This window comes from Podarcis cretensis (assembly GCF_951804945.1).
Source record: "Podarcis cretensis genome assembly, chromosome: 6".
Classification (NCBI taxonomy): Eukaryota; Metazoa; Chordata; class Lepidosauria; order Squamata; family Lacertidae; genus Podarcis; species Podarcis cretensis.
Window position 1 is genome coordinate 95,998,818 of NC_137175.1, and position 18,598 is coordinate 96,017,415.

An 18,598-nucleotide genomic window follows, 5' to 3' on the forward strand; every position below is an offset into this window, starting at 1 on the left:
GGCTATTGTGCACTTGTCAAGAGACAGTAAAACTTACAACAAATATGAGTTTTTATTTGTTAATATCGTGCACATAGTGCAGGAGGCCATCTCAGCAAAATATGGATACAAGCCCCTGGAACCATACAACGGCTAAGCCATAAACTAAGCTCATAAGATTTGAAGCGTATGAAATCTCTCCAGGCAATGATGACTCTCCATATATTTTATCCTGTCAGCCCGCATAAACACAAAATTGTATTGGCAGCGCAATCCCATACATGTCTACTCAAAGGTAAGTCCCACTGAGTTTAACTGGACTTACTCTCAAGTAAATGCATATAGGACTACAGCCTAAAGTACCCTAAAGACTCAGAAAATAAAAGCATTTAACTAACCTCAGTTAAGAAGCCAACAGTAAACTTTTTTTTTAAACTATCAGGTATTGGCTCTGCAGCAGAATATGGCCTATTGACAAGTCAATAATTACTTTTTGAGACAGCTTCCTATATCTACCATGTCTCCCCATTAGCAGTCATTTGATTCTACTCATTTTCAGAAAATGCAATATAAGCGCAACTCTTTCTACCCTCATCATCAACTAATGGAGAACTAGTTCAGGCCAAGGTCTGCATGGGGAATGCATCACAAGGCAGACTTTTCAAGATTGCAGAATTAAATTCTGTCATTTGCATGGTCACAGGGAGTCACTGCCAAGAGATACGCCCCTTTTTCTGGTTGCCATATTTCATTTAGTTTCTAACCAGGCCACTGTTGGACAGTTCTCCGAACATAATTCATGAACTGATGAATCCATCCAACAGTACAAGGTAGCATGAAAGCGACTGAAGAATGAGTCCTTGTGTTACTTGATAACAATGGAACTCCATCACCAGCTCTGAGTCTCTGGAGGCGGTAGTTTAGATGGTAATTGAAGCCTAAAGCACAGGAAGCCTAAGGAATGCTCTGGCGGTACAAAGGCAGAAGTAAAAACTTCTAGTTCTTACTAGGTCTGTAGGCGCTGATGTTGCACACCGTCTTTTCTACATGGCACACTCTTAGCTCTTTAAGGTAGATCCTGACCACAGAAACTGCAGTTTCTAATTCAAGCTACAGAGCGCCTCTGCCACTCCTGGCAGAAATTGGATCAATACTAGTGTGTGAAGGAGTCACATTGCCATACCTCCTGCACCACTAAAAGGCAACATCCGAAGGAGCACATCAATCCTATGTTGACAACTCCTATCTAAAAAGAGCTAGGTAAGTTGCCATTGAAACTAGCATGGTGTGAGAAGCAAAAAACCCCAACCCAGAGTTTTATTAAAAAATTTATTCACATAATACTTATTTATGCAGTCTGAACCTGGGAAAACACATAACAGAATCAAGATTATATTGAGTTCTTTTCTTCCAATAGTTTCCATTTGCAGCCACTCCCAAAGGCAACCTTCTGGCAGGTCCAAGAGGTGTGTGCACTCTGCTCCAGCTGCTACATAAATAAGTTAACTTCTTAATAAATTAGTTTCTTTTTTTAATCTCTTAAGTGACATTTCCAGTTCATCAGATTCCAAAATACAAATGTGTGGTTTCTTCTTCTACACCACTTGCCAAATCAGGCAAAGATAGAGGACTGTAGTACTTCCTTCAGATATTTTGGTGCTTCAAAGCTAATTCTGTCTCTGTTACTGGTTGCACAGAAATGAGTCTTCATCAGCTTGAAAAGTTGTTTAATTTCATACTGGTATGCTGCTGCTTGTGTAAAGATAAATACGGAGACACCCAAGCTGCAAGAGGATGTACTACACTAATTGTACTACTTTTTTTTTCTGCACACAACATAATTGCAACAGCTGATGTTGGAAGTGTCCAGGGAATTTAACCTTAGTACCTGACCTGATCACACCTTCATGCCATGTTTCAAAAAGATTTTTGACCCTCATGGTAGAAATCAACATCACCTGTAGAAACTCAAGATGATTAGCTGAGCCAGCTTGACAGAAACCATTGTATTTGTCAATGTTTTCTTTGTTGAAGTAGATAGCTTGCAACAGATAGGGATTGCCACTGCTTTTTAGGCCAGGTTGTAGTTTAGGCAACTGCCTTCAGACAGTTACTGACACGGACTAACAAAAGATTTAAAATACTTTAGAAGAAAAAAATGCATCCCCCTGCCATTTGTTACTCTGGAAGCAGGAAGTTGAAGCTTTTGCCAAAAAAACCCCAAAGGCTAACTGAAAAAGTCAGACCTCGCCTTTAAATTAGTTTCACATGGCTTTCAAGGCATCCAATCCAGGAACTTTAATCTGATAAAGTCTGCTGAATAATGCATAAGAATGCTACATGTCAAAGCTGACACATGGGATAAACTTCTACAAATTATGGTGGATGGGTATCATTTCCAGAAAAATCGGGCTTATCATTCAAAAAGTCACCTAAAATTTCCTGAAGCACTGTACAATTCCAGGCTAATGTCAAAAAGCCAGTAGATAGTTCAGAAGAAGCAGCTTTCTGCCACTTGGAAAAGGCCTAATGGAAATGCTTTTAAGTTCAGCCATGAAAAATGACAGGATACTGTTAAGTATACCGTCTGGCACAGAACCTGCAACCACTTACAAAAGCAGTGACACACCAGTCAGAAAATATTCCATTGCTCAGTCTCTGGTGGTATCCATCTTTTAAATTAACTGCAAACTTTAGCAACAAACCCCATTGGTCTCGTCTCATGAAGGGGTGGGTGTCAATACAGAGAGAACACAATGAATCTCAATCATTCCTACTTTTTAGAATAATTATTTGGTTCAATTGTATCTGCTCCTTTAAAAAAACCACAAGGCTTATTCCGTATCAGTAGAATACTGGCAAGAATCCTTGTGTGGTAACAAAACAATGGTTTGCACAATAATCTTTGATCTTCATGGCTGGTTGAGTCTTTGCAGCATTGTGCAGTCCTGAATCCTTGTGGATGGAGTATAGATTTAAATTAGCAATCTAAAATAGTCTCTCTTCTTAGCATTTTGGAATTAAAGGATTTTGCTTAATGCTGCTAACAATAACACAGTCCTTCCTGGAGCTCTTGAGAAAATCCCAGCCAAAAATGCATGAGATGCATGAGGGTCAGGAGAAGCAAATAAGGGATCCCTTCAACAACTGATCTTGTCTTCATGCTCTCTTTTTAGGTAGCCAGCAAGGAAGCACAGGCAACCCATTCTTTACAACTATGAATTGGGCTATTATCTTGAAACCATATTTGGATTAGATGAGGGGACTGTGGCTCTTCTCTGGAATCAGTCTGTCTTAATGCCTACTTCCAATTTCTTATTTAAGAAATCTAGGAGTGCTCTCAGTGTAACATCCACTGCCAGCAATGGACATCCAAAACATGATGTGGGGCTACCTGAAGGCAAGTTCCTTGTCTTCAGCAAAACCATCATGCCGCTGCTTTCTCCTTCAATTCAGGAAGTCTGGGATTTCAGTTCCAGCCCATCCCTGCCCACAGCCATGCAAAACCAATTGTGCTGTTTTCGTATTGTTTTCTTAAAAATAGAGAGAGAGAATCTGCTCCAACACCTGTTGAAGCTACAAATGGGAAAGTGTCATCCTATCTTCTACCAGTACAATGTCTGGTCCAAACTGGTCTGTACATTGCTTTACTGTAGCCAAGATATTCAGGAGTCGCTGGTCCAGGGCATCCATATGAGGGGAAGACAGAACTGGTGAGATAGGATCGTGAGACATGGCAGTTTTTAAGGCAGACTTCAGCACCCCATTCTTCAGGTAGTTCAGTCTGTTCCATGTGGAGACTCGAATACTGCAAAAGAAATGAGAGAATGTATGGCAAACCTAAGTTTTGATTGCAGACTTCAGGGTGAGGGACACAGTCTACTTGGGCCTGTCTACACGCGTATATCACAAGATGATAACACAGAACTATAAGCATAGTTCATATTTTGCACAAAGCACTCCGAACAAAGTAGTGTGTAGTGGGAGGGCGGGGGCGGTAGGAATGGGAAAATTTGGGTTCAGCCATGAAGCTTACTGGATGATCTTGGGCCAGTCACTATTTTTCCGCCTAACCTCACAGGAACAAGATGATAAAATCCTCCTTGGAGAAAAGGCAAAATACCAATGCAATAAATACAGAAGACCTACTCAGAAAATTTGTGCAAATAATCTACATATTTATTTTATATAAAGTTGTTCAGTTTGAAAGCTTTAGTAAGGAGTGGTGAAGGGCATGAAGGAGATGGTAAACTAAAGCTGCAAGTACAAAAGACTGTGGGCCTCTCCTGCTGTGGCTCAAACTGGAGGCTATGTAAAATATAAAAATAAAAATAAAAGCAAGCTAGGAATCATGTGTGCACTCTTGGGTTAGGGTATTGTTTAGAGGGCTTTGTTGCTATTGTGAATACAATTTTTCTGTATCTTTATTTAATAATAATAATAATAATAATAATAATAATAATAATAATAATTTATTATTTATACCCCGCCCACCTGGCTGAGTTTCCCCAGCCACTCTGGGCCGCTTCCAATCAAGTGTTAAAAACAAAACAGCATTGAATATTAAAAACTTCCCTAAACAGGGCTGCCTTCAGATGTCTTTTAAAGATAGGATATTTTTACACCTTAATATTTTTGTGAAAATTGTTCAATTTGCGGTTGTACTTTTTGGGCGTGTTTTATTTATTGCTTATTACTACTACTTTGGCTTCTAATTATGTAAATCTTTTTATGTTGTGAGCCATCTATAGTTTTCACTCTGGGAAGGCAGAATACAAATAAAATAATGATAATGATCTTGCATACTAAAGCACTTCTCAGAAATTGATTTCCCCCACGGCCAAAAAACCTCAGACACGCCTGTTTAAAGTTCCTAAGCTTTGAGCCCACTCAGCCTACTAATTACTGCACTTCTTGCCTTTCTTTCCTCCCTGCAGTTACTTTTTCACTTCTCTCATCAAAAGCTTGAGTTACATGTAATGTGGATGGCTCAGATGGAATCACAGAGCTTGATAACATGTGACTCTTGTCACATGAAAAGCAGCTACATGTAAGCCTGGCTCTGACTGCAAACAATTCTGAAGACTCCCTCAGTGACAGGAAGAAAAAGCTGGAGGGAGATCATAGAGCTGCTCCATCCTGTCTTATCTCTCCGTTAGCAGCTCGTTGATCCTAGGGGTTCAGAGGAATAGCTTCTTTTGATGTGACAAGTTTAATGTGCAGCCAGCATCACAGTCTCAAACAAAAGTTGCAGAACATCAAGACACTGTAGTAAGAGTCTGCAAAGCACGTGCATTTTTATTCATTATCCTAACCATTCTCTTAATGCACTGAGGCAGCACTGGATTGTCAGACTTGCACACTCCCAGGATGTTTGGGGCGGGGATTGCAAGGTGCATACAGTATAAAAGATCAATAACTTATTTGTCCTTTACTTACATGCAGCATTGATAAAGAGGTGCTAAAATGCTTCTCTCATCCAAGACAGGGTTCCCAAAGCTGAAAAACAAATGGATACAAATTCAGTGAAGTTGCTGGAAAATTCTACCCTACTACACACCACAGAGTTAAGGACTTCAGCAGTCCCTGACATTTCAATTAACCCACAAACTTAAAGGGAATCAGATGCATTAAGCAATAGCAGGCTTACAAAATTTCACTTTTGGTTCCCTACCTTAAAAGCATGAGGGTAGCCTTGCCCAACCTGTTGCCCTCCATACATTTTGGACTCCCAACAGCCTCAGCCAGCATAGCTAATGGTCAGGGAAAGTGAGAGATGTGGCCCCAATCCTCTGGAGGGAACTAGGCTGGACAAAGCTGCATTAGGGAGAGCCCACAGTACAATGGTAATTTATGCAAATCTTTCCTAACCTTAGGGCTGTCATTTAGCTTGGAGAAATTTCACAGATGTTGACACATTTCCCACCTTTTGGCATTGTCAAGTAGAATTAGCATACTAGCCCCTTCATCATCCTGAAAGCTTTCATAATGGTGTCGATCAGCATTCCCAATCAAATAATCGAAGATGGCTGTATCTATGATATCGAGGAGCCGCGGGCCTGAGTCGTAGGGCGAGGTCTTCTTTACAGCATCACAGTAGCTCTCATCATATTCCCACCTGCAATCAGACATGGAGAAAGCTTTATGATTCATTTAAAATATAACCATGCATTGTCAGAGGCATTAAACAGCAACTTCCATAATCTGAAAAATAGGGTCCAGGCTGATATAACTGCCAAGCTAGTCAAACTGGCTCAGTGCCTACCTGATGAATGTCCAGTTAGCTTTCAAGCCAATATTCTCCCACTATGGCGTGTGAGAAAATTGCCTTTAATTAACAGCATGCCATTTCCTCACAGGTTCTTACTGTATCTCCTCTTTTAACCTAGGCTCTTAATTCCATCCACCTTCCCCTCTGACAATTCTGTTCTCATTTAATAATTCAAGGCAAATTCACAAAAAGAGGTCAAATTGCCTTATTTTGCCCAAGGCTTAGTGCATACCAATATTTGGTTGTTTCTGCAAGGTGCAGTAATATATGAGGAAAAACAGTAAGGAAAGTGAGAGAACGTTACATTACAGAGAGAACATTAAAGTGAGAGAACACCACAAAGGAGAACTTGAAATCTGTAACGTTACAGTGACCAGCAGATGCTGTTGATATGGTTTTCAAGCATGAGGGGCAGGTAGAAGTGGATTTATTTATTTTTAATGGAAACAAGAGTATCAGGAATCCAAATTAAAGTACTGATGTAATCACTAAAGATGAACAAAACCAATCATAGTCAAAAGAGGAGTCTGAGAAAGGGATGTGGAATAGGGATGCTTGACAAATTCAAGTTTTGCAAATTCTAATGCACACTAACCTGATTTACATATTTCAGGCTAAAGTGGAAGTTGGATAACAACCATCTTTCACACTTCCTGAATTTCCCAACATATTTAAACTGTATTTTGGTAAAATAGGTTTAGAAATGCATTATTTTGAGAGAAAATACATTAAGAAACACATATTCAAATGCAAATTAAGAATTACCACAGATTAATGCTGAAATGGGATGGAACAGAATTATATATGAAAATGTACAAACATGGCAAGGCTGATTTGTCTTTGCCTAGTAGGGAACAACAAAATGTGCTCTTGTAAACACAGTTCACTTCACATGCAGAAATGAGCCTAACTGTTGCAAAGGAAACAGGTCTCAAAACATTAGATTGTACACTATGCACATATACACAGACAACTGCTACCCACTTAATTTAAGTTATAAGAACGTAAACTCTACTTATTCTTTGGGAAGGAAAACAAAGAGAACAAAATGGATTGTTTCTTCCCATCATCTCTTAAAATCCTTCACATCTGTACTTCCAGCACCCTTCGTCCATTGCACAACATTCTCAGAATCCTTTCTCCACCAGATAACTTTAGCCTCAGCTGCAACAGTTTTTCAGGAAAACTGGCCAAGACCCTCCTTTCCATCTACAAATATTGCCCATTCCCTGGACTGACCAAGAGACATGGCAAAGAAAAAAACAGTGTTTTGCTCTATACCTGGCCAGCTTGCCTTCCCTGTACGTTCTGCCCCATGGGTGTCGATGCTTCTGAAGCGGCCAAACGTCTGGCAGCCATAGCGTGACCGACCCCTCCATGGTGTCCCCTTCAGCACAGGCTGGCTCTGTTTCCCGGCAATAGTAGCACTTTCCATAGAAGCAAGTATTATTTCCTTAGAAGAAAGCAGAAGCAAAAACCCATCTCTTATCAAGTTGATATAATAATATTAAAATGTTTATAGATGTTTCAGAAGCTTTCTAGGAAATACCTAAATCTCTAAGTTTTAAAATTAACCCATTTCATTTGCTCAAGAGAAAACTCCGCTACTCTCTCCTCCCGCACCCCAATGTGCTGAAAACAGTCTTCAGGCAAACAGCACTCCATCTTTCCACTCATGATTAACTAAAGGCCCAGCTGAATGAAAAAGCAGATACTTTCTTTGAAGTATGTAAATTAATGTATTTTTCTGACATATTTCCATAAACAAAGCCAGGGATCTCAAATTGTGCGACGCCCCTCCTGATACTTGTTATAGCAGTTTCATTGCTTTTAAAATGAGGGGTTTTTTTAAGAATGAATTCCTGCTTCTAAATTATCTGTTGGCATTACCATTGAACACTACTAACCCAATTAACAGAGAAAGGAGTGCAATGGCAAAGACTGCTTCTCAACAGAATATTCTCTTAGATAAGAATCCTTCACACTGAACCATCTGTGACTTGAGTCCAGAAAAAGCTGTTTCCAATCCCCTGTGGTTAGGAGACGAGGAGTTCTCTTTTTAGCACCAAGTATTAGATTCTATAGGGACGCAGGTGGCGCTGTGGGTTAAAGCCTCAGCGCCTAGGGCTTACCGATCGAAAGGTCAGCGGTTCGAATCCCTGCGGCGGGGTGCGCTCCCGCTGCTCGGTCCCAGCGCCTGCCAACCTAGCAGTTCGAAAGCACCTCCGGGTGCAAGTAGATAAATAGGGACCGCTTACCAGCGGGAAGGTAAACGGCGTTTCCGTGTGCGGCTCTGGCTCTGGCCAGAGCAGCGATGTCACGCTGGCCACGTGACCCGGAAGTGTCTCCGGACAGCGCTGGCCCCTGGCCTCTTAAGTGAGATGGGCGCACAACCCCAGAGTCTGTCAAGACTGGCCCGTACGGGCAGGGGTACCTTTACCTTTACCTTTATTAGATTCTATCCATGTTCATAGTAATCATAGTGTTGGTGTCAAACCAGAATTTACAACCAGATGTAACTTTAATACATTATCATAGTATTAATATCAATGCAAACCGGAAGGGGAAGAATTTGTATATATGAGGGGAAGGAAACCCACTACACACTCACAACCTCCTAAGCACAAGAAATCAGGAATACTGTATCTGACTGAGCCTAAGGGGCTTGCAGAACATTAGGCCTGCTTTCCCAACAGCAATTAAATTCCACAAGCCCCTTGCTGGGTTTTTTTTTTCAATTTTATTTTAAAGGTCTTAACGAAATATACTTTGTCACCTACCCAATGTCAAGAATGTACTTAGCAGTTGTTCTGTGGCAACAGGTTTGATCTCTGTGCGGAGATTCACAAACCTACCAACCACTAGAGGGGCTCGTCGGAAACCTAAGATTCTGTTTGGAGAAGAAAAGTAAGAAGTAAGTGAGACAATATTGAACAATCCAGTCACCTCTCAAATATCTAAGGAAGAAAATTCCACAAATTAAAAAACTTTATGAAAGAGGCTGGCAATTTCAAGATAATGTCTCAGCTGCATTGAAACTTCCAAAATTGCACACGCAGGGTCACCATCCACACTTCACTGGCGGGTGGTGCTCAGTACGAAAAGCAGGGTTAGAGCAGAACAATAGTGGATTTGCTCTTAGGCTGTAAAAATGGTTTGAGTTTCAAAACAAATTGTTTAGCTGTTGGGACCAGGCCTGAAGCGGCTGTACACAGTGTTCTGCCCCCAAATACTGCTTTAAATAAAGTCCTCAAGTAAATAATGCTTGGATTCATTTGACATTTGTGAGAAGGACTGGGGGGGGGGGAGGGATCTTTCTTTAGAAAAAAATACTTTTGTTCCACAAAGGTTTGTTTAGTACATTTGTATCCCATCCTTCATCCATAATGGAAGTCAAGCTGGCATACAGTGGTGCCCCGCAAGACGAATGCCTCGCAAGACAAAAAACCCGCTAGACGAAAGGGTTTTCCGTTTTTCGAGGCGCTTCGCAAGACGAATTTCCCTATGGGCTTGCTTTGCAAGACGAAAACGTCTTGTGAGTCTTGCGATTTTTTTCGCTTTTTTCTCCCTTTTTCTAAGCCGCTAATAGCGCTAATCCGCTAAGCCGCTAATAGGGTTGCTTCGCAAGATGAAAAAAACGCTAGACAAAGAGACTCGCGGAACGGATTCTTTTCGTCTTGCGAGGCACCACTGTATTTAAGGTTCCCAAGTGGTATTCCATTCAGGCACTGATCAATAAGTGAGTGTGCTTCACTTCAGAGAAATGGCAGCATCATGTGCCCTCATAACATGCTCTGCAATTTTACTGCTTCAGTGCAGCTTTACAAGCAAGTCTACAAACATTACCAGTCTACTTTAAAGGAACACACACACAAAAACCACCTGCTTGCTTGAATATACCTACATTAGTCATCTCAACCTTCAGTTTCCATGCCTGAGTCACCTGGAAGCAATGTTTACTTTCCACAGGCCTGCCTCATTTGCAGCAATTTGGCCCTACTCAGAGAAACAGCTTGAACCTCACATTAGAAATGTAATTACATAAGAAAACCATGGCGGCCTGTTGCACTCATATGACAATATAACTAAACTAGGTACAGAACAGGAAACCATTGTTTCCTCACAGTTTTTCAATTAAAAACAAAATTTCTGTTCAGAGCTTAAAGAAGGTGTTTATAAGTTTATTATCCATTTCCAAGAAGAGTGAATTCTAATTCAACATTTATATACCTGTCCAGGTGAAAGGCTGCCACCTCTGCGTTGTGTCTGTCATACCCAGCATACGGCTCTCCTTCTACCACATAGTCTCTGGCATATCTAAAAATTGCAAGCAGACAATTTGGGTCATAATGCTAGATTTTCCCTTTAAGCTACAGAAGCAAAATCCAAGCAGATTGAGTTTCTGAATCAAGATGGCACATTACTTGAGACATGTTCCCTTGCAGCTGATCACATGGCCACACATGCAAGGAAGCTTTTAACTAGAGCTGTTACTGATTGACAGTGGACTTGCTGTATGGTCCACATTCCAGGCCAGGAAGATAAGAGCCGATTCTCACAGGCAATAGGCTAGGCACTTCCTTGCAGCTTGTTCTTACTTAGCTCTGTAACACTGGAACAATATTGGGCACAGCCAATCAGAGGCTGGAAAAGGAAAGGTGACACTAGCATGGTCACCTCAAATCCCACTTTTCCCATACATGTGCTATGTGATGAAAAGTTTGATAAGGTCCAGCTCCGAGGGCCTTCTGGCGGTTCCCTCACTGCGAGAAGCCAAGTTACAAGTAACCAGGCAGAGGGCCTTCTCGGTAGTGGCGCCCTCCCTGTGGAATGCCCTCCCACCAGATGTCAAAGAGAACAACAACTACCAGACTTTTAGAAGACATCTGAAGGCAGCCCTGTTTAGCGAAGCTTTTAATGTTTGATGTATTACAGTATTTTAATATTTTTTTGGGAAGCCGCCCAGAGTGGCTGGGGAAGCCCAGCCAGATGGGCGGGGTATAAATAAATTATCATCATCATCATCTATCCATTTCCCTGATCTGTCTTTACCCATCCATTGGAGAATGATAACCAGTACTCCCAATTTAGGAAACCCCAAAGCAAGTCATGGAGTTGGGGCAAGGGGAACACTCAATATATTTCATCCAGTCACCGTATGACCTTTTTACCTCTTGGGTTTGAAGACCACTTTCTGCCCACCTTCCAGTATGAGCAACGCCTTCAGCTGGGTTCCCTTATAGCCTACGTCTGCTTTGATGATCTTTTTTGTAGCCATAGCATGCATCACTGCCCCCAGTTCTGGCGTCTCCTCTGGGTACACTTCCCGTGGCACCACCCACTGGGCTGCAATCTCCCAGGGAGACTGCAGGGTGTGGTCAAGTCGTGGGTCCAGCTCCACGCGCAGGCTCGCCATCATACGGTGAAAGGCACGCTGGTCCTCACGGTTAGCTGCTGAAGTGTCCAGGTTGTCTATGAGGAACACCTTGGCAAAAATGAAGATGACAAGGAGGATTGCCAGAAGCACCACCCGTTGTTTCAACTTCATGATGACAAGCAGTCCTCTCCTGATGTGTTCTTCCAAAGGCTACAGGAAGTCTCTCACAAAGCAAGTCGAGAGGCAGTGTACAAGTACCATCTTTGCTTCAGTTGACCAAATGTTGCCATTGCAGCTTCTGGTACACCTGTGAGTTATTAAAGAAAGTTGAATTTCACATCCTTAGGCATGATCTCCTATACCTGCAGAACATATGCTGCTGATTTCTAGTACTTTTCACTGTGTACATCAGCAGAAACAGCCAGTTTTTAAATCCAGCATCTACTAAAAGGTTGATTTCTTCAGATTTTCAGGTAACAACTTGCCAGAACACTACTTGCTATGCAACATGGAGAACTGAATGACACATGAATTCTTCTGTTGGTTTTTAGAATTCAGAAACTACTAACAGTGATGTGAAAGTGTGAGGAAAATTAATCTCCCCATCATTTTGGGATGGAGCAAATAGAAAAGTATGTAGCATTCCAAATGAGGGAAAACAAGATATCCAATTTACTTGGGGAAGACTGCTGAAAGATTACTATTTTACTTTGTTAAATAATCCAAGCTATGATCTTATCTGCCTAGATTCCCAGGACATTCTGCCCAACCAAGAAGGTGTGGGATGTTTCTGAACTATGGAAATACTACCCTGCCCACTGTCAAAGATCCCTAGGACATTAAGGCTTTCCCAAACAACACAAGGGAATGTCTTTTAGCCACTAAAGCAAAAGGGAAAGACTTGAGGACGCAAGAGAGATTATTTGGCTCCAAAGGCTCCTCCTCTGGGAGGAGAGCTGTAGAGAAAGAACTTTTAAACTACTGATCAAGCATTTTACTTTTACGGTACTAAAAAACTCCCACCATCAACCCACAAAGCTGTTCATAGTTTAATGGAGCACTTCCACACAATAAGCAAGACAGCTTAACCTAGAGAACAGTACAACTGTTTCCCCCCTAAGTTTTCAGATTGAAATTTGTACATTAGACAGGATATGTTTTGCTCAACATTGGAGTAAATCGTGTGAATATCAGGACTGTTTCTATTTTTCAACTAAGTTCTGGACACAAAGCACTGTTCACAGGAAGCTGGAGAGAAAGCTCTGAAGGGCTGCTGCATTGAAATAAGAATAAAGATCTAGGCAGCTGTGCTGTCCCAGAGCTCACCCATAAGCTTGAAAGCCCAAATGAACAAAGCTGAACAGATATTTTCAGCTGAGTGTTATTACTAAGCAAAGATACACTTCCACTTGTCATTATACAGACTGAAGGGTACTCCTACTTCTTATTAACACTTAATTTGAAAACTAAGCCAGTCAGATGAAAAAAAATGTTTGTGCATCTATGAGCAAACACAGCAGTTTCAGGAATTATATGCAACGTGTCCAAAGACCAAGGGAGGTGGTGACATTAGTCATTCCAAAATGAACCTTGAGAAGAAACATTGCACAGTTTGTCGATCTAAGAACAGGCTACACAGCTTTCCTACAAAACATCTTTGTAGACATTGCAGACAAGAGCTGGCAGTCAACTGCTGTGCAGGAATATGATTGTGCCATCTTTTGCCAGCCTAATTCACCCAATTAGTAGAGTTTTCTATTTCAAAGTCATAGTAAACTAAACCACATACATTTGTAATCGTTCCCTCAGAGTCTCTTCCCTCCCCACCGCAACTAATGGCAAAATTCAGATTGTAAACTCCTTAGAGCACCGACTTGCTTATTTCTTACACTTCAGACCACAGGCAACTGATAAGGTTAGATAATTACATTTAAACTACCAATGTCTGAGGGCAAAATAAAATGCAATGGACAACCAAGAGGTACAGGAATGGGAAACAAGGATCTCTTCTTTGAAACAGGAAAAGGAAAATTGCTAGACCTTTTCAAGTTGAATACCACTGTACAAGCATCACATTTTTTTTGTAGGGCTCCCAAGGGCATTTTATAATGAATTGGTTCTGTGGCATCTTTCAACTAAAATCTCTTTTAAATAAAACCATATTCAGTTTTGGGCAGGTTCTTCTCAGTTAATCTCATACACATTAAAGAGATTCAAACTGTGCAGACTTTTACCACTCACCAGGATGATAATACAAGATATGCCATCTTCCCATACAGGTGAAATGGCTGCAACAGCATAGCCCAGTCTCCTAAGTTTAGGAAGAGATAAAATTCTCTCTCCCATGGTTCAGCAACCATGAACAAAAGTAACTCTTCCAAAAGAATGAATGAGTACAATACAAAAGGGGGGCATGGGGATGCTACCTAGCACTGCTCTCTTATTTCTAAAACTATCTAATTTCCAGACAAGTTACTGAAGGATCTAATATTAATAACTGTTAAAAAGAACAAGGCTTGTATAGATGAGATCTATGCTAAAATTTAGAGAGGAGGGGAAATCCACATTGATTTCAAACAATCTGCACTAAACTTTCAGTACAAAAAGGCTGCTTTTAAAATTACAGCAAAACTGTATGCTCTCATAATCATTTGGGGGGTGGCACACTGGAAATGCTGCCATTAAAGCCAGGGGAAGAGGAAGAATGCTGGATCTGATGAGACTGAAATCCAAGGGAGAAGAATAAAAATAGAATAAAAATAGATGTTGCTGCATGGAAATGGATAGGCTTTTCAGTCAGTCTTCAGTGCTTCTGTACACCTGAACTCTCTACATAACATGTATTTCTTGATAACCCTGTATAAAACAGCGACTGAAGGATGCCAGATTGTGTGATTGGAACTGCAATTAGGAGAATATGTAAACAGAAATGTTTCTATTGGAAAATATGTGGGCCCAAAATTAGTCGTTCCTGTTTCAATGGTGCAAAGATTTCTAAAATTTCTCTGTACCATTCTCATAGCTTTACAGCAGTTCATGCCAAAATATTTAATCTTGCTCCCTAGCACATATACGCCATCCCTTCTAGACCGGCAGGAACTCTGTGGGATTAGAAAAGAGAATTAACAATAGGCTGCTTCCGGTAATGTACAGACATCACACCTCATTACACTTGACCCAGAAATATCGGTGCCAAAAAGCTTCTGCCAATTAGAACAGCGTTTTCAAAACTGGTTTTTGAGCATTCAAAAATGTCCCACATCTATGTCTTATGCCCATGTATTTAAAATTTGCTTCAGCAGGTGCAGGTGGGCAGCAACCAGAGGACCTTCTCAGCTGAGGTACATGCCTGAGAAGCTTAAGTGACATTTATGTTATTATCCCTTAAGTGATTATTATATATTATTATTATTATTATTATTATTATTATTATTATTTCTGTGAGCAGGTGGACGCTTTAATTTCTGTTTCCAGTTTATTAGGTTTTCACCGTTTTAACATTTTATCGAGAGATACTCTTTTAACTTTTCTGTTGTTCAGTTTTACAACTACAAATCCCTCTCTGCTCAATTTCTGAGAAGGAAAGCCCTCTCTGCTCAGTTTCTGAGAAGAAATTACGCGATTTCCAGCTGTAATGGATAAGTAAAAAGAAAAGAAAGGCCAAAAATTAAAGGAAAGAATTTGCTGAGGTAATAAATTAGAAATTGGAATACAGAGAGGGGAGGTATGAGGAAGTCGGTTGAAGGAAGTTATAAGAAAAAAAAGGGATTGAAATTATACTTTTTTGGTCTGTTTGTATTATTGTTTTGTTTTTATATAATTTTTGAAACTTTAATAAAAATCTTTTTTTTAAAAAAAAAAAGAGAAGAAAAACAAAAAAACCGGCTCCCACAGCCCAATTCTTTCTAAAAGCAAACGCTTTCCAGTTGACACACTTTTAAACCATATACTCTCTCTCACCCCCCCCCCGCCCCACAAGCGTTGCTGCGCGCGCTCTGAGGAAACAGGCGCTCGGCACATGCTCAGGGGACATGTTTCCCCCCCCCTCCTTTTTTCGTTCCACACCCTGCGCGGAGAAGCGGAGCCAGCCAGTGCGGAGCCCCCGAAAGGTTCCCCCCCAAAAAAAAATTATGGCAGCGGGGGCGAGCTGAGCCCCTCTACCTACGAGGCGCTTGAGACCTTCCAGCCCTTTCCGCCGCCCCCCCCCCCATATTCCTGCCACATGGATGGGTCCCTCTATGGGTCCCTCTAGGGAAGGAGGGCGCGAAGGGAGCTGAGGGGGGGGGGAGGGCGCCGGGCCCGGCTCCTCTCCGCCGCGCGCGCCCTATCCCGCAGCCCGCTCTCCTACTCACCCGCCCACGGGCGCCCGCGCGCCATTCCCGCTCACTGGGCCGGCCGGCCGGCGCTGCTGCTGCCGGCGCCGCCAACGACCCTTTTCGGAGGCGCGCGCCCCCCCCCCCGTACGCACGCACAACATGGTCTCGCCCAGCTCGCCCTCCCTCCCTCCCCCCCGCCCCCGCGCGCACCCGCCGGCCAATGGAAGCGTCCCGAGAGACCACGCCCCTCCCCGGACCAAGACCAATCGCTCGCTCGCTCTCGCGCCTTAAGGCGTAAAAAGGCGTCGCGAGAGCGTAAGGTCTCTTAAAGAAGCCGCGGCGTCGCCTGTTCAACGCGGACGAGTGAGCGTGGGAGTCGTTTCCGTTCAACCAATAGAAAGCTGCGCTATGTTCCGTTCCGTTTCCCCCCCTCCCTTCTGCACGTACTTGTGCGTTGGCAAGGGGGCGGGGATGTCGCCGAGTTGCTCTTTAACTCTCTCCTGCCCGTATAAGAATAAGGCTCCCAGAGGTTAAGAGCAATAATACCAACGGAGTTATCCCAAGCTCATCTTCTGGCAGTGCCTGTATTCATAAGTAATACCGCTGCCAGACTATTCTGCGCCCTAACCAAGGCTACCTACGTCCCTAACTACCATTCCCCCCAAAATTGCCAACTTCAATTTTCAAAAACAGGTGTCTTGTAGAAAAAAATTGAAAAGCACCAAACTTGAAACTGCTGGATTTATTTTAGATTGAAAGAGTAAGTAACGCGACAAACATTTATTTTAGATTGCAAGAGTAAGTAACGCGACAAACTTTTGATTATCTTTCACAAACACAAAAGAGGAACATTTCATTGGAAAAAAATTAAAGTTTATCTTCAGAAATATTGTAAAATTAAGGAATGTTAGAAAGATGTTGGAAAAAAATTATGTGGTTTTAGCAGAAAAGATATAAAGGATTAAGCAAAAATGAATTGGTGAAAGAAGAGAATGTAAAATTACAGTATATTAAGATAAATTATTAAGATAAAAACAAAGCTGGAAAGGATTTGCTGAAATATCTAACTGAATTAGAATACAAAAATGGGAGGTGCGAGGAGGTCAAGGAAGTAAGCGAATGAAAGCAAGTGATGTAAAGGTTTGACTTGGGGTTTTTTTTCTTCTGTTCTTGGATGATTGTTTTTATGTATTGTTCTTTCTTTTTCTTTTTTGATTGTTCTGTTTAGACTTATATTTTTTCTTTTTTTTTCTGTAACCTTTAAAAAAATCCTAATAAAAATTTATTAAAAATAATAATAATAGAGGAACGTTTCAGCACACAGATCGTTTGGAACAACCTTGTGAATTGTGATTCACAATTCACATATACATTTTAAAATAGTTCTATGCCAACCTAGCAGTTCGATAGCACATCATGTGCAAGTAGATAAATAGGGACCGCTCTGGCGGGAAGGTAAACGGCATTTCTGTGTGCTGCTCTGGTTCGCCAGTAGCGGCTTAGTCATGCTGGCCACATGACCCGGAAGCTGTCTGTGGACAAACGCCGGCTCCCTCGGCCTATAGAGCGAGATGAGTGCGCAACCCCAGAGTCGGTCACGACTGGACGTAATGGTTAGGATTCCCTTTACCTTTTTTAATGCATTCATTACTTCAAAAAAAGTTCTAATAGTTCTAATGCATTAATTACTTCAAAAAAAGATAAAATTATTCAAAATATAAAAGTTATATCTTATCAAACAACAAAACGAATCTGTATAAACTGTGTCGCTCAAAAGTCAGTACTGTGCCCCTCAGGTTTGCACCCTGGGCAGCTGCATAGTTAGCCTATGAAAGCTGCAAGTTCCCAGGAAATATGCCCCATTGAAAACAGCCGCGTTTAGTTCTCACTGAACCCATATGTAGCTCAGGATTCAAGTTGGGTGCCTCCTGTTCTCGCATGGAGCGCTTACCTTTTATCTGCCCAGTCCGCCCATTCAGTGAGGTTAAAAGAGCAGTGAAAGGGTGGATCTGAATCACTCCAACCAGAGGCAAAGGCAGTTCTAATCAACTTCAGGAAATGCTATAATGCAAGAATACAACACACCTACTTAAACAAATAGTGAGTAATGTGAACTGGGGCTGAACAAGTGTCTCTACAAAGTACACACTAGGAAGAGAAAAGGCTAAAAATTAACATTCCATATGCAAACAGGTTTAACTGCACAATGGGAGACAGAGGGGGTGGGGAGGATGCTGTTAAAATCAAAGCCATAAATCTAGGGATCATAAACAGACTGTTGTAAAGAAGTGTCATGTACTTTCCTTAATTGTCTTAATTTAGTTAAGCCAAGTTTATTTTCAGCTACACTGTATACTCATATAAATTTGCAGTTGATATTATCCTATACACACTTACCTGAGGGCGAATACCATTGAACTCAACAAGGCTTACTTTTGAGTAGACATGTACACGATTGCACTGCTGTCTCTGTTATTTTCATCCCATTTTTATATGAGGAAATAATAAAAAGAATTACAAGTGTGAGTAAAAGTTAATACAGGACTTAAAATTCAGGATTGCTTAAAACTTAACTGGGAACCGGGTACAGAAACAGACTAGACTAGACTCCCACAACTATCTGTTTATAGGACAGTATAGCACAGTGGTTTTCCA

General features: G+C 41.5%; 1 protein-coding gene across 3 annotated transcripts; it reads right to left on the bottom strand.

Annotated features, from left to right (window-relative positions):
* Positions 1-1,294: 1,294 nt before the first annotated feature.
* Positions 1,295-18,004, bottom strand: FAM20B (FAM20B glycosaminoglycan xylosylkinase). Of its 3 annotated transcripts, none has more exons than XM_079981609.1 (8): positions 17,895-18,004; positions 11,422-11,934; positions 10,481-10,567; positions 9,031-9,140; positions 7,532-7,703; positions 5,906-6,097; positions 5,419-5,478; positions 1,295-3,787 (listed from the first exon to the last, which is right to left on the bottom strand). In XM_079981609.1, exons 2-8 carry the CDS (start codon positions 11,796-11,798, stop codon positions 3,556-3,558), a joined length of 1,230 nt encoding a protein of 409 aa, XP_079837735.1. In that variant the 5' UTR covers positions 11,799-11,934; positions 17,895-18,004; the 3' UTR covers positions 1,295-3,555. The 3 variants fall into 3 exon arrangements, with proteins under 3 accessions (XP_079837735.1, XP_079837734.1, XP_079837736.1); XM_079981608.1 differs by lacking the exon at positions 17,895-18,004 and adding an exon at positions 15,980-16,118; XM_079981610.1 differs by lacking the exon at positions 17,895-18,004 and adding an exon at positions 15,793-15,866.
* Between the last annotated feature and the right edge of the window lie 594 nt (positions 18,005-18,598).